At 36.7% G+C, this 21026-nt stretch overlaps 1 protein-coding gene across 4 annotated transcripts in view; it reads left to right on the plus strand.

Moving 5' to 3' along the window:
* The window catches only part of LOC127429346 (gamma-aminobutyric acid receptor subunit alpha-3-like), a 327245-nt gene that overhangs the window by 121837 nt on the left and 184382 nt on the right, over nucleotides 1–21026 (plus strand). For all 4 annotated transcript variants that reach the window (XM_051678328.1, XM_051678324.1, XM_051678325.1 and 1 more), the window contains one exon: nucleotides 1857–1924. In XM_051678328.1, the coding sequence (XP_051534288.1) occupies nucleotides 1857–1924 (68 nt within the window). The remainder of the gene's footprint in view (nucleotides 1–1856; nucleotides 1925–21026) is intronic.

Consider the following 21026-nt stretch of genomic DNA (forward strand, 5'->3'; position numbering starts at 1 on the left):
TAACATAAATTGTCACATAAAATTACTTAGAGGGGGTGATTATCTTTCAAACGAGCCCACACACAAGGTAATCGGATGCATAGATCATTAGATAATCCACATGAAGCACAATGTTACATATGGCCACCAGAAGGTGGCGCCAAGTACACGACACAGACTCAATGAGCCAAATGGCACTCATTCTGTGAAATCTCATTACTAAAATCATGTCTGCATGCTATGCAAACCTTTAGTCATTGTTGCGTTTGCATGTGTAATTAGTTCTTATGGTCAATTAGTGTTTTTTTTTGTTTTTTTTTTTTGGAGAGGCTTTTTGACACATGGAGGTGTTTTTGTACACTAGGATAAATTATTTTTTGTAATGATATAACTTTTGATTGCTTTGTCGTATTAACACATTTTTATTTCTCAGATACAGTTGACATGATGTGAAAAAAAAGAAAAAAAAAAAAAAAAAGGAAATTTCAGAGCTACCTTATTTACACCCAGAGGTATATTATATCAAATCAGAAAAGTAAGAAAAAGAAGTACATTTTTGGCTATTTTTATTTTATTTATTTATTTATTTTTTTTGTGATTTTTTTCAGCAGTTTCTTAGACTGAGAGTCTCGGACTGTATCATAATCTATATAATAATTTTTTTTTTGAAAAGTTTTCTTCACAGTAATACCAAACACTTGACCCTCCTTGTTTTCTTTCTTTCTTTCTTTCTTTCTTTCTTTCTTTTTTTTTAGATATAAGCCTTTAATCTTAAAATTAATAAAAAAAATAAAAAGTTGTAACTTTTAAAAAAAGTCAAAAGCCCTTAATCTTTAAAAACAACTTCAGAGCTTAAAGGGTTAAAGCCACACTAAGAACCCCATGCATGCGAGAAAGTTTGTTCTGAAACAGAAATTAAAAGGTTATTAAGATATCTTCAATAATTCTTGAGTTATAGGCACTCCGACTTTGAAAAAATAACCAAAATAGTGTTCTGTTTTCCAATTTTCAGACTCACACCATTGGCATATAATGAAACAAGGGATGTGATGTCAACTAATATTAGTAATAGACCTGCCCATCCCTGTGTAAAAATAAATAATGACACTGCCACCTTGTAGTATTTGTACCGTACTAAATCATAAAATGACCATATGTCATTAGAAAATTAGGAAACATGCTAAGTTGAAATACTGGCTTCTCCAATAACAATGCTTCAGCCAGTATATTCTACTTTTGAAGTTTCCATTCCGGGCCGGAATTTCTGTTTATGTTTTGGCCTGTGTGATCCCGCCCACTGCCCACTCACCAATAGTATTTCGACACTGCTGGGTTGCCAGATTTGAACAAGATTGCAGGCAAACAGCACTGCGTGCTGCAGCCATGGAAGCCAGCAAATGAACTGGATCAGAGATAACAGATTCCACCCGACCTTAAAAGCCTCGCCATCCGTCTAAAAACCACCATGACCAGAGGCGTAGTAAAACAAGGATAAATATTGGAAATGCCTTTGGAAGATGGAGACAGCTTAAAGCCCAGAAATCCTTTAAAACGGATGCTGAGTTGGCTAATTTGCGTGTCAACATTCTGGCAACCCACATGAGTTTCGAGTCTGGGGCGGGACAGACAACTCTCCAATATTTCGAATTTGGTCTGCAGTACCCATTTCAAACGCTTGTTGTCAATCTTACATATAGCACCTTTAACATTTTGACTTTCATTATCATTTGTTTATCTGACTTCAGAAAAGGTATTTACAAAATGAACAATACCAACTGGGGAAATTTCTGAAATTTGGTGATTTGACATGGATTAACCCTATTTCTTTCATAAAGTTATTTTTAACTCTTACTTCTGTTCTTGTTTTGTCCATTCAGAGAGTGTGACTGAAGTGAGGACAAACATCTATGTGACCAGCTTTGGACCAGTATCTGACACCGACATGGTATGTGTTCTGTCACTGCGATTTTTCAAAACATGTATATAAATAGGTTTATCTGCAGAATTGTTCAATTCTCACATTTTTGGCATCATATTCGCTTGCGTCAGTATATGTCTGCCCCTAAGATTTATTGCATTTTAAAATGTATTCTGTATCATGTAATTGGTAGCAGATAATTGCATGGGAGAAAATTGAGATGTTTTCATGACTTTTGAATTGAACTGAATTCAGAAATATTCATTTTTTTTTAAATGTGTCACAGTGGAAGGCATAGTATACTGTTCTTTTCCCCCTTCTGTCCCAGTGAATATGTGAGTGCCGTGTTCCTTTATGGGCTCATTTAAGAGGGAAGGTAATTGGTTGCGAGACTGCATGGAGAAATTAATGCGTCTTAATCATACACACAATTGGTTCTGGTATGCAAGATGAATCACCACAGCCTTGCTGCAACACTCTGTATTTTGTATGAGACATAATTTTCTAGTAGTAAGAAGAAAACATCACAATCTGTCAAATTATACACAGCATGAAACGATACTCAAATTACACAAAAATAATTATCATGGTTAGCTTTATCATAATAAACCAATAAAGTTATAAAAAATTGAACATTTCCAAATTTGATTTATGAATTGCTGCCTCTTCAATTCAAAAAGTGGAACAGCTGAGTGGAAAATCTAATTAGTAAAAAAATACATAATAGGCCTATCTGTTGCACTGAGTCTTAGAGGAGAGTCCTCACAGAATCTAAATTACAGATCAGAATTACAATCTCTGTACTAACCATATGCAAGTTGAAGAGTTGGAGACTTGGTATAAACAGTGCTGCATTCTAAGATGTTGGCAAATACAGAAAAAATAAATACATGTCACATACAGTATATTTGTACTGTTGCGTTCATGACCCAGCAATGTGGCTAGGAAGTACAAACAAGACTAAAAACAGCACGCTTTCTCTAATTGGCTGCTGATGCAATAAAGAAAGAGTTTGAGCTGTGCCTTTTGGTGAGAGTGCCTCTGCATCTTCTTCTGGCTTCTCCAACCTTCTCCAAACAACCTACTCTACAAGGGTGTCACAAGTGGTTTGAGAGAGATGGTAGTTCAAGATAGTTGGACAGTGAAGTTCTCAAACCCACATTGCAGAATTGTTTTTTTTTTTTTTTTTTTTTTTTAACTTGGTTTTGTGAGTTGTTTGGGTCCTGCATTGTTGTGAATGGAGATTTCAAGCTGGAGAAATGCTGTTGGATGATGTTGTACTTTGGCCATCTCACTACTTTTGTGACTGATAAAGAAGTCCACGACTTCTTTGCACCAGATGATGTTGTACTTCTGCCATCTCTTATGGAGCCTCTCGAGGTTATCATCATTTTGCATTTTCAGATTTGTTTTTATTTTAACACTATCTTTATTAAATAATTTGCTTTAGATTTCAGTTTAGTTTTAGTTAGTTTCAGGATTAGTTTTGATAGTTACAGTTGAGTATTTATTTTATGCAAATATTTTGTTTTGATATATTTTAGTTTCAGTTTTAGCTTTAGTTATTATATATAAGGAATCAGTTGAGGAAACAGTTGATAAACCAACAGAACATTGTCAGAGTTATATTTACTTTTGAAGCGAGACCTTTGAGGAAAGAAGCAGCATTTTAAATTGGGTCAATGATGCTCATTTTCTGTCCAGGTCTGTTAAGTTATTCGTAAAAAACAAATGCTATTCACACAAACAATTGCTGTAATACACCTCTGCTATGATGAACATGTTTTCAATTCCTGAGTTCAAAGCAATTGCAATATTTTTGTCTGAGGCTTAAAGTCAAATACGTCTAAGTGGTGTAAAGGCCCATTCACACCAAGAACTGTAACTATAACAATAACTATATTAGCGTCCACAACAACGGACGATAACGTTCTGTTTATTCTAAGCACGCCCTGCAGTTATGTTCACAGTCAAGAAAATGGATGTAGATGACCTGCTACAGCTCTAGGTTTCGCAAAGAAGCCAAAATAAAAACAGAAGGATACAACTTCAAAGGAGACAAGACAATGTTGTACAAAATAAGCGCTGGATACCTGAAATAATTTTATGCTACCAGCTTGCATTATCTATTCATTATCTCATCTCCGTTAACGTTCTCTATCTGGAGTTTCCATTTCGTTCGTGTGTGTAAGATCCGGTGCTGGAATTTGTTATTTTGAAGATGAGAGTATGTTGCGGCTCCAGCCCTTTAAAGTTGAATGGATTTTGATTGGCTGTCAATGTTTTTTGTCATTCATCAGCTTGAAAAAAATCACTTTGAAAGTGATCCAAACAATATCGTTCCTCAGTGCCATTATCATTATAGTTGTGGTGTGGACTTTGCTATTCTATTACAGTTAAAACGATTTTTTTTTAACTTTATGGTTATAGTTATCGTTATAGTTAATGTTCTTGGTGTGAACAGGCCTTAACTGTCTGGAAACAGCAAAAAAGAAATACATAAATGAATAAACAAATAAACATAAATTAATAAATAGTCTCATTTGAAGCTGAAATTCATGAAAAAAGAAATGTTTAGAATACGTTTTTCATAAAAGTAGGGCTGTCACAATTAACGCATTAATGCATGCGATTAAAAAAGTTTAACGTGTACATTTTTCTCACTTAGATTTTGGGAAACGTTTAATGTTACTTCAGTTGGTGCATTTCTGTCTTTATATTGAGTTTGAGTTAAGTTTATTTTATTTTATTATGTCATAAGTGGTGGTGGTGTAGTGGACTAAAGCACTGAACTGGTAAGTAGAAGGTTGTTGGTTTAATCCCCACAGCCACCATCATTGTGTCCTTGAGCAAGGCACTTAACTCTAGGTTGTTCCAGGGGAATTGTCCCTGTAATCAGGGCACTGTAAGTTGCTTTGGATAAAAGTGTCTGCCAAAAGCATAAATGTAAATTTATATATATATATATAAAAAAAAGCAAAAACAATGTTTTTCTGGCCCAATTCAAAAGATCTGGTTTTAAAATTGTGGAAGGCTTTGTTTGGAAAATGTTAATAAAGTATTATATTGCTACATATTGTTTTGTTTTCTTTCCTAAGATGGAAATAAATGCATTTTGACAAGAAAATAAGTATATATAGTGTCAAATTTCAGCACTTTCAAAATTTGCGATAAATCGCGATTAACTACAAAAAATAATGCGATTAATCGTGATTATAAAATTAAATTGACTGACAGCATTACTTAAAAGTTATTTAAAGTAAATAACTAATAAAAGTTATTTCTTAAAAACTAATAAAAGTTATTTCTTAAAAAAGTAAGCAGTGAAACAATTTTGTGCAGTGAAACAATATTAATATTTGAAAAACTTTTGTCAACCAAATCAAAATCAGGAGGTGTAACCAACATGCAGGTAGCCATTCTGTTGTCATGTGACAATAAATAAAAAAATTAAAAAACAATCAGATAGGACCTGTTTTGGCCCTCATGACTATAAGTGCAAAATAAATAAATAAATAAAATATATTTTGAAGCCTTTCTGAAAAAAAAAAAAAAAAAAAAAAGGAAAATCAGGTCAAATGGAATAACCTTAAGAAAACATATTGTTATTTGTGACTCAAAAAAATATATATTTGTAAAAAAATAAATAATTTTATGTATGAAAAATAAAAAAAATTATGACCTTGGAAAACCTTATTTGTCATTGACCCATTTAGACAGGAATCACAATCACCAAACACAATGTATCATCTTTAATGTATCTGTTTGTTGATTGTGATTTTCTGGACAAATCAAATCACACAACCATATACACAAGTGCAATAGTGTGTGAAATTCTTGGGTGCAGTTCCGAGCAACATAGCAGTCGTGACAGTGATGAGACATATACCAATCTACAATTAACATCAAATTTACACAACACAATTTAAAATCTAATAAACACATAATTACACAACATAATAATAATATACAATGTACAATACAGTATACAATAAAAAATAGTATATATAGTATATATAAAATGTACAGTAGGTTGTATTGTACTGTATTGACATTCAGGCTGTCGGTTAATAGTCAGTTGCCAGTGTGTTGTTAAGAGAATATAATTTAGGACAGTCCAGTGTGAGATAATAAGATTAATAAAGTGCAATGCTGATATATATTGATCGTGAGAGATCAAGAGTTCAGAAGTCTGATTGCTTGGGGGAAGAAGCTGTCGTGAAGTCAGCTGGTGCGGGTCCTGATGCTACGATACCGCCTGCCTGATGGTAGCAGTGAGAGCAGCCCATGGCTCGGGTGGCTGGAGTCTCTGATGATCCTCCGAGCTTTTTTCACACATCACCTGGTATATATGTTCTGGAGGGAGGGAAGCTCACCTCCGATGATGTGTCTGGCTGTTCGCACCACCCTTTGCAGTGCTTTGCGGTTGTGGGCGGTGCTATTGCCGTACCAGGCAGTGATGCAGCCAGTCAAGATGCTCTCTACAGTGCTGGTGTTGAACCGTGTGAGGATGTGGCGGTTCTTTCCAAACTTTCTCAGCCGTCTCAGGAAGAAGAGGCGCTGATGAGCCTTCTTCACAACGGCCTCAGTGTGGACGGACCATGTGAGTTCCTCAGTGATGTGGACACCCAGGAACTTGAAGCTGCTGACTCTCTCCACTGGTGCTCCATTGATGGTGATGGGACTGTGTTCTCTGTCTTTTTTCCTGAAGTCCACCACAAGCTCCTATGTCTTACTGACATTGAGGGAGAGGTTGTGCTCCTGACACCAGCGTGTCAGAGTGTGAACCTCCTCTCTGTAGGCCGTTTCATCATTGTCAGTGATCAGACCTACCACCGTCGTATCATCAGCAAACTTAATGAAGGCATTGGAGCTATGTGTTGCCACACAGTCATGTGTGTACAGGGAATACAGGAGTGGGTTGAGAACACAGCCCTGCGGGACACAGCCCTGCGGGGACAGCCCACAAGACCTGTGTTTTTTGTGAGGCGGCATTTTATTTACAAAGAACCAAAGATGCATCAGAGTCAGAACTTTAAAACACACAAGAGCAAGAGGACTCAATTTGATGTACACAAAATTTACTTGGACCCGGCATACATGTGTACTCATAGTAACGTGAAATAGATGTGAATCCTAAAATAGATGAAATCATTTTGCAAAAGTTACTTCATAACAGAATGAAGAGTGTTCTGTAGTAGTCAATCAGCAATTGCGACTTCATTTCTGTTCATCTTTGTTATAAGTATCAGTAACCTTACAGGCAATCTCAAGGCATATCGCATATCTTCTCCCACACAGACACACAGGTCAGGTTATTCTTCAGTGTGATAAATGCTTGATGACTTCTATAAAACAATCATTTATTTTGTTCATATTATTTTTTTGGTTAGTTTTTAAACCACTGGTTTTGGTTTCATTTCATTTTAGTGTTAATTTGTTTCTTAGTTTTAGTTTTAATTTATGATAATAACCCTGAGAGCCACCACCAACACTGACCACCACATCACACAGGAGTCAATAGTGTTTAGAGCTGGACATTTGGTAATGTCAGAAAGTATGGGCCTCTTTGGGCACATTTGGAAATGTAACTATTAGTGTTGTGTTGTGTTGTAAATAGTTATGTTGTACTCATTTTTGTATCGAGTAGGATCCCAAGTTTGGTGTAAATGTAATATTCATTCTTTTCTGACTCATGCATCAAGAGATGATGAGTAAATGTTCCTTTTTGGCAGCTGTTATGCCATCACACGAGTCATTTCCATTGTGCTGTTTCTTGAAATGAGAATAAATGTTCCATAATAAGTGATCTGCTGTCTTCTTGTGGCTTCTCGTCAAACCCCTGTGATACCAAGTCATTGGGTTTGCGTCGAAAAATATCACAAATGTCTAAAATTGAGGCTTAACAGAATTTTGGGGGGAAAATTACAAGGCTCTATGACAAGATTTTGGACTTCCAGTAATGGCCAACCAACTGAACATTATACAAGTTGCACTGGTAGCAGCAGTGGTGATAAATGCCTATAAAAGTCAAAGCCATGGCCGATCTACTGGTGATAGGAGCTTTCGGAATGGGATGTCAAAGCTGGAAAAATGGGTTCAGATGTTTGGGGCCTGAGGGACTTTGTGTAACGAACAATAGTGAGACAAACAGACCCAAGAGCAGAGGAACAGTTCAAAGGATTTATTAACAGTAATAATGAGCAGTCACTGGGTTGAGGAATGTAGAAAATCCCGACACCGGCTGCAGCAGCGGGAAGCGATCTCCAATGGCGTGCGTGTCATAGTCGCGTGTAACGGGGTAAAAGGGAAAGGAGGAGGTGAGAACCGGACGAAGCATCAAAGTAATGTTTAATTAAACAAAAAGACACAAACATAAACACATACAGGGCAGCTGCCTGTAGCTCTCTCTCTCTCCCGGACTGCCGCCTCCGGCAGCATTTATCCCTCTCGTCGGCTTGATTAGCCTGATTAGGGGCCAGGCGTGTATCATCATGGCCCAGCCCTGCCCTCCTCCTTGCCACACTCCTCCCTCCTGTTGCAAGTTTAAGTTAATAGAACTTTCAGCTTTTGATTTTGTACTACACATGCATGTTAATTGCTCTTAACTTGAAATACTGAGTAGGCTAACTCATACATTTTAATGGCACTTAGGGAACACCGGTGGGCCCGTAAGAAAAAACTAAAATATTGTAAAGATATTGTCAAAACTACAGTCTTGACCAACACAATATAGGTATCGTTTGAAAGCTTAGAATCTCTACTTTCCAATGCATGCAGGAATTATGACCAAAACTGAACAAGTGCTTTGAAATTTGCTGACAAATCAGAAGTGTTCTGTTTTGATAATTTACCAATAAATAAATAAATAATAATAATTGCACTGTAAATATTGCAATCAGTGAAAACATCAGACTCATCAAATATCCATGTGTCATATGTTGTTGGAAAGCTCTCAAAGAGTAGAATACAACCAGCATATTTGTTTTACTCACAGACAAACATATAGCAAGTAATAGATAAGTATATTTCTTTGACGGTTAAGTTGGTGTTGCTTATATGCCACATTTTCGCTTATAACTTCACAAAAAATAAACGGAACATAAAATATCAAATTACTTAGAGGTGATTATCTTTCAAGCAATCCCAAACACAAGGTAATCAAATGCATAGATCATTAGATATTCCACATGAAGAACAATGTTACATATGGCCACCAGAAGATGGCACCATGTAAATGACACAGATGCAGACTCAATGAGTCAAATGACACTCATTCTGTGAAATCTCATTACTAAAATCATGTCTGCATGCTATGCAAACCTTTAGTCATTGTTGTGTTGCATGTGTAATTAGTTCTTATGTACAATTATTATATTTTATTTGTTTGGAGATGCTTTTGGACACATGGAGACATTTTTGGACACCATAATTGTAACGAACCGGCCATGGAGACGGTGTTAGGATCCATGTGCAGGAAGTTTATTAAAGTACACAAGCAAAAAATCCAAATCGGCAGGCAAATAGAGGTAGTTGTTAAGCAGGCGGTATAATCCAATAAACCAAAAAGACAGTCCAACAAGGCAAACAAAACAAAGTGGTATCCAAAGGCAGTAAATCCAGGAAAACTGGCAATGGTCATAACAAGAGAACAATCAGCAATGGCAATGGAAAAACGCTTGGTAAGGCAGGGTAAACTGGCAATACTTCGCAAAGTCAAAATGGAACAGCATGGTATTTATATAGTTTAAACAGGAAGTCATCAAAGAAACGGTACAGAGTTAGTATTCGGGAGAGGGCTCCCTCTGGTGGTTGGTAGGAGGGGTAACAACCTCGGATGTTACAATAATAAATAATTTTTGTAATGCTATAACTTTTGCTTGCTTTGTCATATAAACACAAAAAAAAATTAAGATACAGTTGACATGATGATTTGATATATAATGTCAAATCAGAAAAATAAGGAAAAAAGTACATTTTTGGCACAGTTATTTTTATTTTTTTAAACTTTTTTTTTAACTTTTGTTTTACGCAATCTCTTTACAATCTCACAAACCCCCATCAGTTCCCTCTCGACCCCCCAGGGGTTGTGAACACCTGATCTACCTAGACTAGCACTGACAAGGTACAACAAGCATCAGGTGCACCTCACCACGTACTACAAGTATGATTTATGCTCCTGGTCTTGACCCTAATAATGCTGCATGAGCTTTACTGGAAGTCATTTTCTAAGGTTAATGTTAAAATTTATGACAGAACCTTTCTTCCTTCTCCCCTTCCAGGTTTTCTTTGGGTTTCTAATTCCCCCTAAGGACTAAGACTGGTAAACATCTGTGAGCATAACAGATATATGAGTGTTCTATGTCTTCCATCACTTTACCAGGTCATTACTTTTATTGCAAGGGCATCCTCTCAAAGTGGTTTGACTGGACAGATCCTCTTGGTCAAGTGTTCCACCAGGTATCATGATATCGACTGTTTAATATGTTATGTATGTGTTCGTGTCTGAAAGTGTAATTTTACTGTCTATATCCAATGTTAAAGGACACTATTCCAGTTTCAAGTGGAAAAGTCTGTCTAAGATTAACCCATGTTGTGTGCACCTCAGGTTAACACCGTGTCATACCAAGACGCAACACAAAGCAACTAGTGTTGGGGAGTAGTTAACTATAAGTAGAGATGCTGCTAACTTTTTCAGTAGCTTGTCGGTACCTCATCTATTATCACAATAGTGTAGCTTTTCCAGTAACGAACTAAATTTTCCAATGTGTATCGCTGTAGAGTCACAAAACAGTACATTTGTCACAGTTTATTGCGAATGTAGCAATGGAGCCGAGTAATAAAAAAATTAAACATGCTCACCTAAACAGTCCTCTACGATCAGAACTGATTGCAGAATTAAATAATACTGTCCGACTGATATATCTCAAAATATTTTCTTCTTTAAATAGGTTCATTGTAGTTAGTTACATTTTGTTAGTAGCTTGTATTGTAGCTAACAACGTTTTGCAAAGAGTAACTTGACTGTAGTTTCACTACTTTAAGTTACTAGTAGCTTGCAGCTTGGGAAGATAGATTGGTAAAATAGCTTCCCCAACACTGAAAGCAATAAAAGTTGTATCTCTTCCATGTTAAGCCAGGTACACACTGTACGATTTTTACGGTCCTTTTCGACTGTTGCTTATATGACTGCTTGATATTATCCCTTCGAGATCTTGGGGAAAATCAATAGCACACTGTGCGACATTATGCCAGACTGTACGATACACATCGTAGCCAAGATTTTGGTCCCAAGGGTCTGAACTGACAGTGTTGACTGGGAGATACAAATCTCATGTGGCCATCATAGGAGCAGTCACACTACATGACTGTGACATAAAATTTCTGACACTGCCAGAAATTTGTCTGAGGCAAAGATTTATTGCAAAGACAATTAAATCACAATTAAATTGGCAGTCAAAGACCAAAAATCATTAACGATCCCCGAAATTTGTCTCATATAGCAAAATTGTGGCCAAAATCATACCATTTGAATTACCGATTTTTAATCAGAGGTTCCTAAGCAGTCGTGACCATGATAGGCGACGAGCAAGAGGGCAGTTTCTTGAACGTTTGGTTTCTATTTCTTCAGCGTTGTGCCGGGTAGTCCCGCCCACTGTGAGCTCTCATTGGTCCAAAATCATGCTCCTCTTAACTTTACATTAAACATCAAAAATATGTTCTGATTGGCTGTGATTGTGCTGAGTCACATCATAGCGTTCAGTTTTGACCAACACATTTCTTGTCGCTGGAATCTTATACAGTAGTATTGCATCTGGTCAGGAGGATCCTGTAGGCCACTATTCTGCTCATCATCTTTTCAAATTCCAACACTAGTTCAGCCCAAATTGTGTTACCAATATGTCTGCAGAGATTTCCATTCATCCAGGTCATCATTCAATGACAGATATAGTTCATCTGTATGCAACTGAACTTTCTCATGATTTGAAGATCTCCATACAAAGCCCTTTTCTGTGATATTTCAAAGCTGCACAGCATCAGCAGCATCAGCTTCACTTAATGCACAGTATGTACTGTAGTTCCTTCAATTTGACTTTATTACCAAAATCCCATTAGGACTTTTTTTTTTTTTACACTGAGCCTGCATTCTTGGAGATGCTTCAGCGATTTTTGAAGATTCACATCTTTTCTTTTTTGTTTGTCAATGATTTATATCATGGAGACTCTTAAAACATTCTTCATAATTCATAATGGACAGAATCCATATATCAGATGGCCATAGATGAAAAGCCCTGATGATGAATAGTCCTGCATCTCTCTGGAACCATGCATTATAGGCCTGCGGTTGGTTTAGCTTTACCATATTTATAGTCCCAGCTGTATTATAGGCTCCCTAATATATTAACTGGTTGCAGCTGTCTCACTATCCTGGAACCAACTACTCACTTACAACATTTAGCTTACTATAGCCATGTTTTGTTGATTTGTTGACTTTGCAATAATAACACATTCAAGGAATATTCCGGGTTCAATACAACTTGTGCTCTATAGACAGCATTTGTGGCATAGTATTGATTACCACAAAAATTAATTTATTTTCTTTAAAAAAGCAAAAACCTGGGTAACAGTAAGGCACTCACAACAGAAGTGAATGGGCCAATCTGTAAATGTAAAAATACTCACTGTTTCAAAAGTATAGCCACAAAACTTAAACAATATGTGTGTTAACATGATTTTAGTGTGATAAAATCACTTACTAACCATTTCTGTGTAAAGTTATAGCCAATTTTACAACTTCATTATCATGAGGATTTAATGTCAACAAACCCTAAAACGAAATGACAAATACAAATTATGAATGAAACAACTTTACAGCAAAATAATAATAATAATAATAATAATAATACACAAGTTTTAACAGAAGAATTCATGTAAGTGCTTTTATAAAATTATAAGCTTCAAATTTCTGCCTTTAAAACCTCCAAAAATTGGCCTCATTCACTTGTAAATGCCCCACTGTAATTTCGAGAAAAAGGAGTCTAAATTATTTTTGTGGTAATCAAAATTATGACAAATGCTGTTGATTGAGCTTTACTTTTTTTGCTTTGCTTTACCAAAATATTCCTTTAACTAACATTGAACAATGCAGTTGCAGCATTTATTTATCTTGGTTCATATTTACATGTACATTTTTAATATTAAAGTTTGTGTATGTTAACATCAGTTAATGCAGTTTAAACCAAAATGAATTAACAATGAACAGTGATATAAATTAACTTAAACCAAAGCCAGAATTATCGGGGTCCAAGCATATTTGAAGAGAACATGACCAAAACATCCAAATTTGAAAGAAAAGATACCATGGATATAGTTGTTTTGGTGTGAAATTTTAACTTTGATCAAATTTGAACAATTAGGATTTTCTTATGTTATAGCGCACCCTATCATCGGAAATTGATGGAGGTTGGCATATGCCCTCAAAATGTCTTGTTGTCCATGTGTACAAAGTATTGTTAAGTTTGGATATTGCACACATGAGATACAGGGCAATTAGTCATTATGGGCCACACCAAAAAACGTATTGGCACATATCTTCTAAATAATCAGGAACATCGTCAGTAATATATCTAGATAATACATACCAAATTTCATGTGAATCAGACAAACAACCTAAAACAACTTTGAACAACTGTTATATGTTAACGAAAACAGCCTTATTGTAAAGTGTTAACAATGATTTGAACACGTTTTTGTTAGCATATATTATCCTCTATTTTCGTCAAGTTGCTTTATTTTATTTTAAATAGTTCATACCCTGGTCCCCAGTTTGCATACTTACAGCTGTTTCAACAGCTTGTGCTAATGTCAGGTTGGCTTCAGATAACATTATCTGTTGTTAAGCTTTGTAGTAAATCTCTCCCATGATCCTGCTCCTGTTTATTCAGATTTATCTCAGACTCATTGTTCACAACACTTTGTACGGATTTGGCACCAAAGTGCGTCACTGTCACAGAATTTGCACAGTTAAGACAAAACTCAGCTTGGGAACTTCTTCAGCTTGGCTGTGCTTCTTGTAGAAACATGGGCCTGTAACATTGCACTCAGCTGGGTATCCAGCAGTTTATCTTAAAGGCAACGTTTATCATTGATAAAATTAGAAATTGACCCAATTTACTTCCCTTATGCATGTTCCTGGTCTTATTGTGCATGATTCGTCAGTGCAGGTTAGCCAATTCCATAGGGGAAAAAAATCTGTTTGTCTTCATAATCTTTAATGAAAATGTCATAATTTGCTCCGCCTCTGAAATTACTTTCCTTTTTGGCTGATGCCACCTAGGCAATGCAGGCTATTAATTAATGTTAACCTATAGCCAAATAGCTATTTAGTCACTATTTTAGGCTACTTTTGTAGTGCTAGTGGTAATGCTGACTTTCTAAAATGTAATGCTATTTACGGCAAACACATCACGGCAAGGTTACGGCAATAATAGCACATGACAACAGATTTGAAAAAGAAGTGTTACTATTGGGATAAAGGGTGAGCTTGACCTTCATGCCCCAATCAAAAGGACTTTTCAAAAGTTAGTGCTGGCAGTATTTAAGAAGGAGAGTAGTCCTCCAACAACTGACTAGTCAATTAGTGGGGTCAATTACTAACATTAATATTTCTAGTGGTGGTGGTTTTAATGGAGACGCAATTCTCAAATTATTTGGGAGACACAATGAGTGTTTTTGCGTGATTATATTTTGCTGAGCTTAAAAGTGATTAATAGTCAGCACAGTAAAACCCTCTACTAGAAGTTTCGTCTCTTTAGTGCTTTAGGTTTAGTTCATCTATGCACCGCTGCTGTTACAGCAACCAAAGCGCCGCATCAAGAATACATTTCAAGACGATCACTGTTAGATGTTAAATCCTCTGCTGTGAGTAATGTTCCCATATTTGAGAGGTGCTTTGGAGAGACTAAAGACTTTTACTGATTCTTTCTGACACTGATTAAATAATAGTTGCAGTAAAAAAGGTTTAAACTGCTTGATGTCATGAACTAGATGTTTATCTTGCAGCTCTGCACATTTGAATGCACACTGAGGATTGCCCTGAAGCACTCTGGTTACATTGAACCACATCATACTGCGTTCAGGATGTGCATACGCAGTTTTGTGCCATTCTTTACTGGAGCCGTTGTTATTTCTTACTTTTCTTACTTTGATAGTGTTGTGCATGCTGAAGTGAAATGTATGCTGACAGAAAACACTGTCCGAATGGAAAGTCAAGAAAAACATACTGTTCTAGTATTTTTTTTTTTTTTTTGAATTGGTTCCGAATAAGAACTGGTTCTTGGTTCCACACCTTATTTAGGTCTGGCTCCATTCTTGTATGGAACTGTTATGGTATAGAATTTCTAGGTTGGTAATATCAAGGCTACACTATTTTGGAATATTCTGTTTTACTCAAAAATGCATCAAATTACAGAAACATAAAGGGTTGTGAATACTGTTTCATGTTGACTGATTAAGTTCTGTTCTTACAATCAAAGAACCATTTGATTCACTCATTATATGCTGTCTACAGCTCTGCGTCAATGGGCAGTTTATTACCATCTTTGTCCCCCATTTTACTATGGTGTAATGACCACATGAAAGCAACTGAACCATGCTCTCACATTCATTATTGTTCTTGTAATTAAAAAAAACAAAAACAAAAAACAAAAAAACAAAAACAGCACAGCATCAAACATCTTTCTAAATATACAATGCCACTGAACAGTGTTGTGTCTTCATAAATATTCCTGGGGCAAAAACAACATCTATGTGTCCTCTGGGCCTTAAATTAGTACCATTATATAACAGAGAATGAGTCTGCAGCTTTGACCAGATGCCTGGGCTGTCACTCATGACATTACACTATTATGGAATAAATGAGGAAAAGATGTTAGGCTAAGTGAAACAGCCATTAACGGTAGGTTTCTGCAGTTTTTAGTATAGCAGATGAGTTCTTCTCCACTCTTCTCCTCAATCTCTTTTGTTTTAACTAGTTGTTCTTTCACCTCTGTCATCGATTTCCTTCATTGTCGTCCTCCTTAACATTTTTCACACAAATCTCTCTTCTTTCTTCATCTAATATCTGATCCCTTCCTCCCTATTTTTGTTTTTGCCTCCACTTCTAATGGCTCTTTTTCCACCTGTCGTGGAAAAGATTGCGCTGTTCTGTCCCATTTGTTCACTCGTCCCAACTGTCATTGCCCATTCCTCTCTTTCTCTATCTTGGGCTTCATCTGACAAGTTGTCTGTTTTGAAATTTAGGCCAGTCTAATCTGCCCCAGGTGATCTGTCGAGCTTTGCGCGCACTGAGGATGACATGGTTATTTAGGGGCTCTTCCTGTAGCATGGAAAGTCCTCGTCTCATTTCAGACAGTCTTTAAACAGTGTAGCTCAATAGACTGCTGATATTTGCGATGCTAACGCCTACGGTCTCAGAATTTAGTTTTTCAAAGTGCAAAAATGGGCTGATTGATATGTTTTTACCAACTTTCCATTTTTTGTTCATTTTTAGCCTTTTATACACTTATTTTTTAAAATAAAACAGTGGAGGGAGGACAGGAAATGACTGGCAGATAAGCGATTGGGAAATGTTGTGAGCCAGATTCCCATTGAAGAAACACTCAGTGTGTCGGAACAAGAGCATGTGTTGGATTTCAATGGACCCTTTTCACAGACTAAGATGTCACGTTTCCACTTTATTTAGTATTTTATAAATTATGAAAAAAGCAAATAATCTATCTATCTATCCATCCATCCATCCATCCATCCATCCATCGATGGGGGGTTATAATGTTTCATTACAACACATTGTACAGTGCATGATAACAGTTCAAATTAGTGTACAGATAAATAGAAAATTATATTCATTGCATAATCTTAAATATTTATACACTTATACACTGTATATCATATCAAACATTCTGAAAAAACATTAATGTTTCAGAAAAACATGAATTCTTTCAGAAAATTAACATTCTTATCAGCTAAATTGCCTGTCTGCTCTCCTCACCCTGAAAAAAAAAAAATAATCTTCACTGACTTCACATATGACTCATGTGATATATGTCATTTTCTAAATTCAAATGAACGTTTTGTGTGCAGCAGTACTACAGACCAAAATTGCACATGTTGTCAGCCACTGACTGTGACTTGTGAGATAAAAAGTTTTCTTCCTGCAGGGGGCACTTGACGCTCTGAAAACCAAATCCTCCATGCATCCGCATTTAAATCTCAGAATGTTTTACATCCCTTTAGAGACATTTTACACTGGATAGTTATTTTTAACAAAAAATGGTAATTGCAAGGATTCATACCTGTGAATGGAAATCCGCCTCAGCATTATCTGTAAAAGCATTTTTAAAAATCCTCATCCAGTAATAATAAATGACTGTGAAATGACTGCCCATCCTGGCCAGTGCTGAGAAAAGTAACAGGTAACACGTGACACCGCCGTCTACACTAGTGGGGAATTGTGTGACACTAGTTGGGCAATACCACAATAGTTGGGCGATACCAACTTGTATGGAGTTGGGGACTTCAGTTTTTTGTCTGATTATGACAGACTCTCAGTCACGTAATTGCAAGGTGCAAAAAATTGCAAACTCATACTAAGGGTGCTTTCACGCTAGCACTTTTGGTGTGCACCCAGGTCTGAATGACCTCAAATTTTGGTTCGTTTGGGTGATATGAATGCTGTTTTCCGAAGTCGGGTGTGCACGCGGGAACCGTACCCAAGTCCGTTTGAAAAGGTGATCTGGGGTACGGTTTATGTGAACTCCAGTACAGTTCACTGCTGATATGAATGCAATTGTACCAAATTGTGGAAGTGAACCGCTTGTGAATACGTATAATTCCCGTCTTTGCAGGCTTGCGATCGCAATTATTATGATAAAATGCATTTCTCGTACCTGCTTGTTTCCAAATATATCCCCTTCAGAGAGCAGCTCACATTCTTCACATCTCTTGCAACTCATCCGCGGGCTCGTGGCAGACATACGCTAACATTTATCACATCATTGCATATTCAGTGCATCCGTGGGAGACAAATGCAAGTGTTGTTTTTGCATGTAAAGTTTTGGTGGTAAATTCAAACAGACAAACTTCAATACTTCACTTAATATAGTGAAGCTGTATTCTTCTCTAGTTGTTACCTAGTTGCAGTGATAAAAAGCTGCCTTTTGTACTCACGTTGATGATGCAATCGGACCATGGCTCGGACCCAAATAACATGATGTGAACAGAGACCAGTGGGAGCAAGGGGATGGGGGAGGAAACGAACTCGGGTTCAGTCCAAGCAATTGAACCAAGTGTGAAAGCACCCTAAATTATTTTCAGCATTGATAAAATATATAAACAAGGACAGATGGATGATTGGGGTTGACAAATCATCCCTTCACAGCATTGGGGGTGATCCCCGGTAACCCCCCACCCCCACCCCAATTCTACGCCAATGCACATACAGTGTATCTAAAATACTTTTTTATGGAGATACATTCAAAATATAGAGTTAATATGTATATCTGTTTACATTTCTGTGACATCTGAAGTGTCACTTACAAGTCATTGTAAGGGAGAAACGTGGTGCTGAGTGTATGAATTGCATGCGACAATAAACGGAAAAGGTGGAAATATAGACATTATTTTTAATTGACTACGTGACTACGCATGCCCGGCCCCTAGTTGGGCTAATCAGCCGAGAAGGATAAGTGCAGCAGAATGCGGCAGTTCGGGAGAGAGAGTGCCACATGCAGCTGCCATGTGTGTGTTTGTGTAGTATGTCTTTTTGTTTAAATGAAATATTATTTTGACTGTTCAGCCAGTTCCCGCCTCCTCCTTCCCATGTCAACCTTGTTACATTGGTGCCGAAACCCGGGAAGGAGGAGAGATGCACTGTCATGGAGTCCTCGCCATTACCAGCCATCCGAGAAGCAGCCGTGGCCGTCCACCCAGGGACGGAGACGTCACTGCCGAGGATCTGAGGCACGCTGCCGTTTCCCCCCATAGAAAAAAAGAATAGAGAAAAAAAGAGAAAAGAGAGAAAAGAGGGGGAGGAGCGTGACCGTCTGCACGGGGCTGGAGGACCCACTACCGTCCACCGGGGTAGGAGCGAACTGTTGTCTGCTAGAGGTTGGGTAGTGGCTGAGGGCCAGGCGATAGCGTATCTGGATGGCGGCAAACCAGGTTATTCCTCTCTCTCCTCTCTCTCTCTCACTGTTACTCCACTTTGCCCTTTCCCTATCCACTTTTTTTTTTTCTCCCCAGCCCTATGGAGGTTGTTTTTTGTACCAAGCATGCGACTGCTCTTTTATGCATATCAATGTAAAACTTGTAAATAGTAGATTATGCATGTAAACATGTAACTACATTTGTAATAAATATGTATAATATTTGAAGAGCAATTATACATTATAAAACATTTCTACTTCAACAAAAACTACATTTTACTAAAGAGTCTCCTACAGCATCTCATGTTTTTTTGTTTGTTTTTTTTTTTTTTGCTCAACTCTAGCTTTATTCTTTCTGAAGTGTGTCGCCTGTTTGATTAAAAATAGCTCTTTGTTCAGTTCAGGATGCGCAACATGACACTTCTGGTGACTGATATCACAGAACAGATGAATTTTCACTTGTCTGACTGTAGCTTCAACTGCACTGTAAGCCACCATAGAGGTCTTTTACAATATGTGAGAGTGCCAAAAATGGAGTTCTAAACTTACAGATACTGAGGTTTGAATGATGTGTCATTCTCAAGTTTAAATGGAGAACAACACAAAGTCTGTTCATGTTCTATGATGCTGAGTGTGCTGTGTGTGGGCTGTCCATATCAGTCACGGTGTGTCCTTGCTCAAGGGGATGCAATAACCAAATTAGTTTTCAGAGAAGGATTGGAAGTTAAGAGAGGATTACAGCTATTGTTGGAACCATTTGTGCAAAAATCACGTTCTTTAGGGAAATTTCGTTTTACAACAATATCTCATCTTTGTCCTAGCATGTTTATGTTTTAGTCTTATAATTTGCTGCAGTGTTAAAAGCTTCTTGGGCAGTACCAACATGAGGACAATTTGCATCCTTAATGGGTGGCACCCAGGAGCGCTGGTATTGTGTTTCCATAGCTACAAGTCGTTGCGCCGGTTTGCACACATCCATGCTGTGTAATTGCAAGGCAATGTAAGAATCTGGTTTCCCAAGTCTCAGTCTAGGGATACTTATTTTCACTCTGATTTGTTTATTGCTATTACTCAGTCTTGGATCTTTAATGAGTTTTCATTTGGATGGGTGTAATAAAACATCTTTGTTTGATTGCAATCAGCTGTTTGAATAATGAGTGCTTTATGATTTAATAACATGGCCTGAATTCTCAAGGTCAAACATATTGTAGTTGTATTGATGAAGCACTGCTTCGTCATTTACCCTTGTGTAATTGCACTGGGACAATGGAGACACAATCAAGTGCAGAGCAGATAAATTTTTGACCTTTAAATGAAATATTCTACTGCTCAACATAGGCAGTGCAATAGTCTCAAAGGATTTAATCTGATGTGTCACATAATCAATAATATTATTAGTGAGTAGAATCTGAGAAAAAGCTAAGAAAGCTTGTCAGCTAAGCAGGCCCTATTGAAATCACAGTATACATGTGAATGCCACCTGGTTATTTGAAAAGTATTAGAGGGATTAGTAATCAGATGAAAAAATCTCATCTTTGTGCCACCTTTATGCAATACTAATCCATGCCCTCTTTCACACATAACTTGTTTAGTAGCCATCATGAGTTCACACATAAATGGGTGAGTAAAATTTGTTTTTTTTTTAAATCTAATTCTCATTACTGTAATAAATTTATATACAATAAATAAAATATAATTACTATGTACTATTAATAAAAATAAAATTAATGTAATAAAATTGATTGTTATTTTTAATATAATTTCAGTATCCTCACTGAGAAAAAAATTTGAAAATACAAAAAAAAATAAATAAATAAATAAATAAAAAATTAAAATCTTTATGGGCATAAAATGGTCCTGTATTTTCGTTATGCAAAATCCAATATATATATATATATATATATTAAAAGAAATTCCAATGAGGA

Source organism: Myxocyprinus asiaticus, chromosome 38, assembly GCF_019703515.2.
Source record: "Myxocyprinus asiaticus isolate MX2 ecotype Aquarium Trade chromosome 38, UBuf_Myxa_2, whole genome shotgun sequence".
NCBI classification, from domain to species: Eukaryota; Metazoa; Chordata; class Actinopteri; order Cypriniformes; family Catostomidae; genus Myxocyprinus; species Myxocyprinus asiaticus.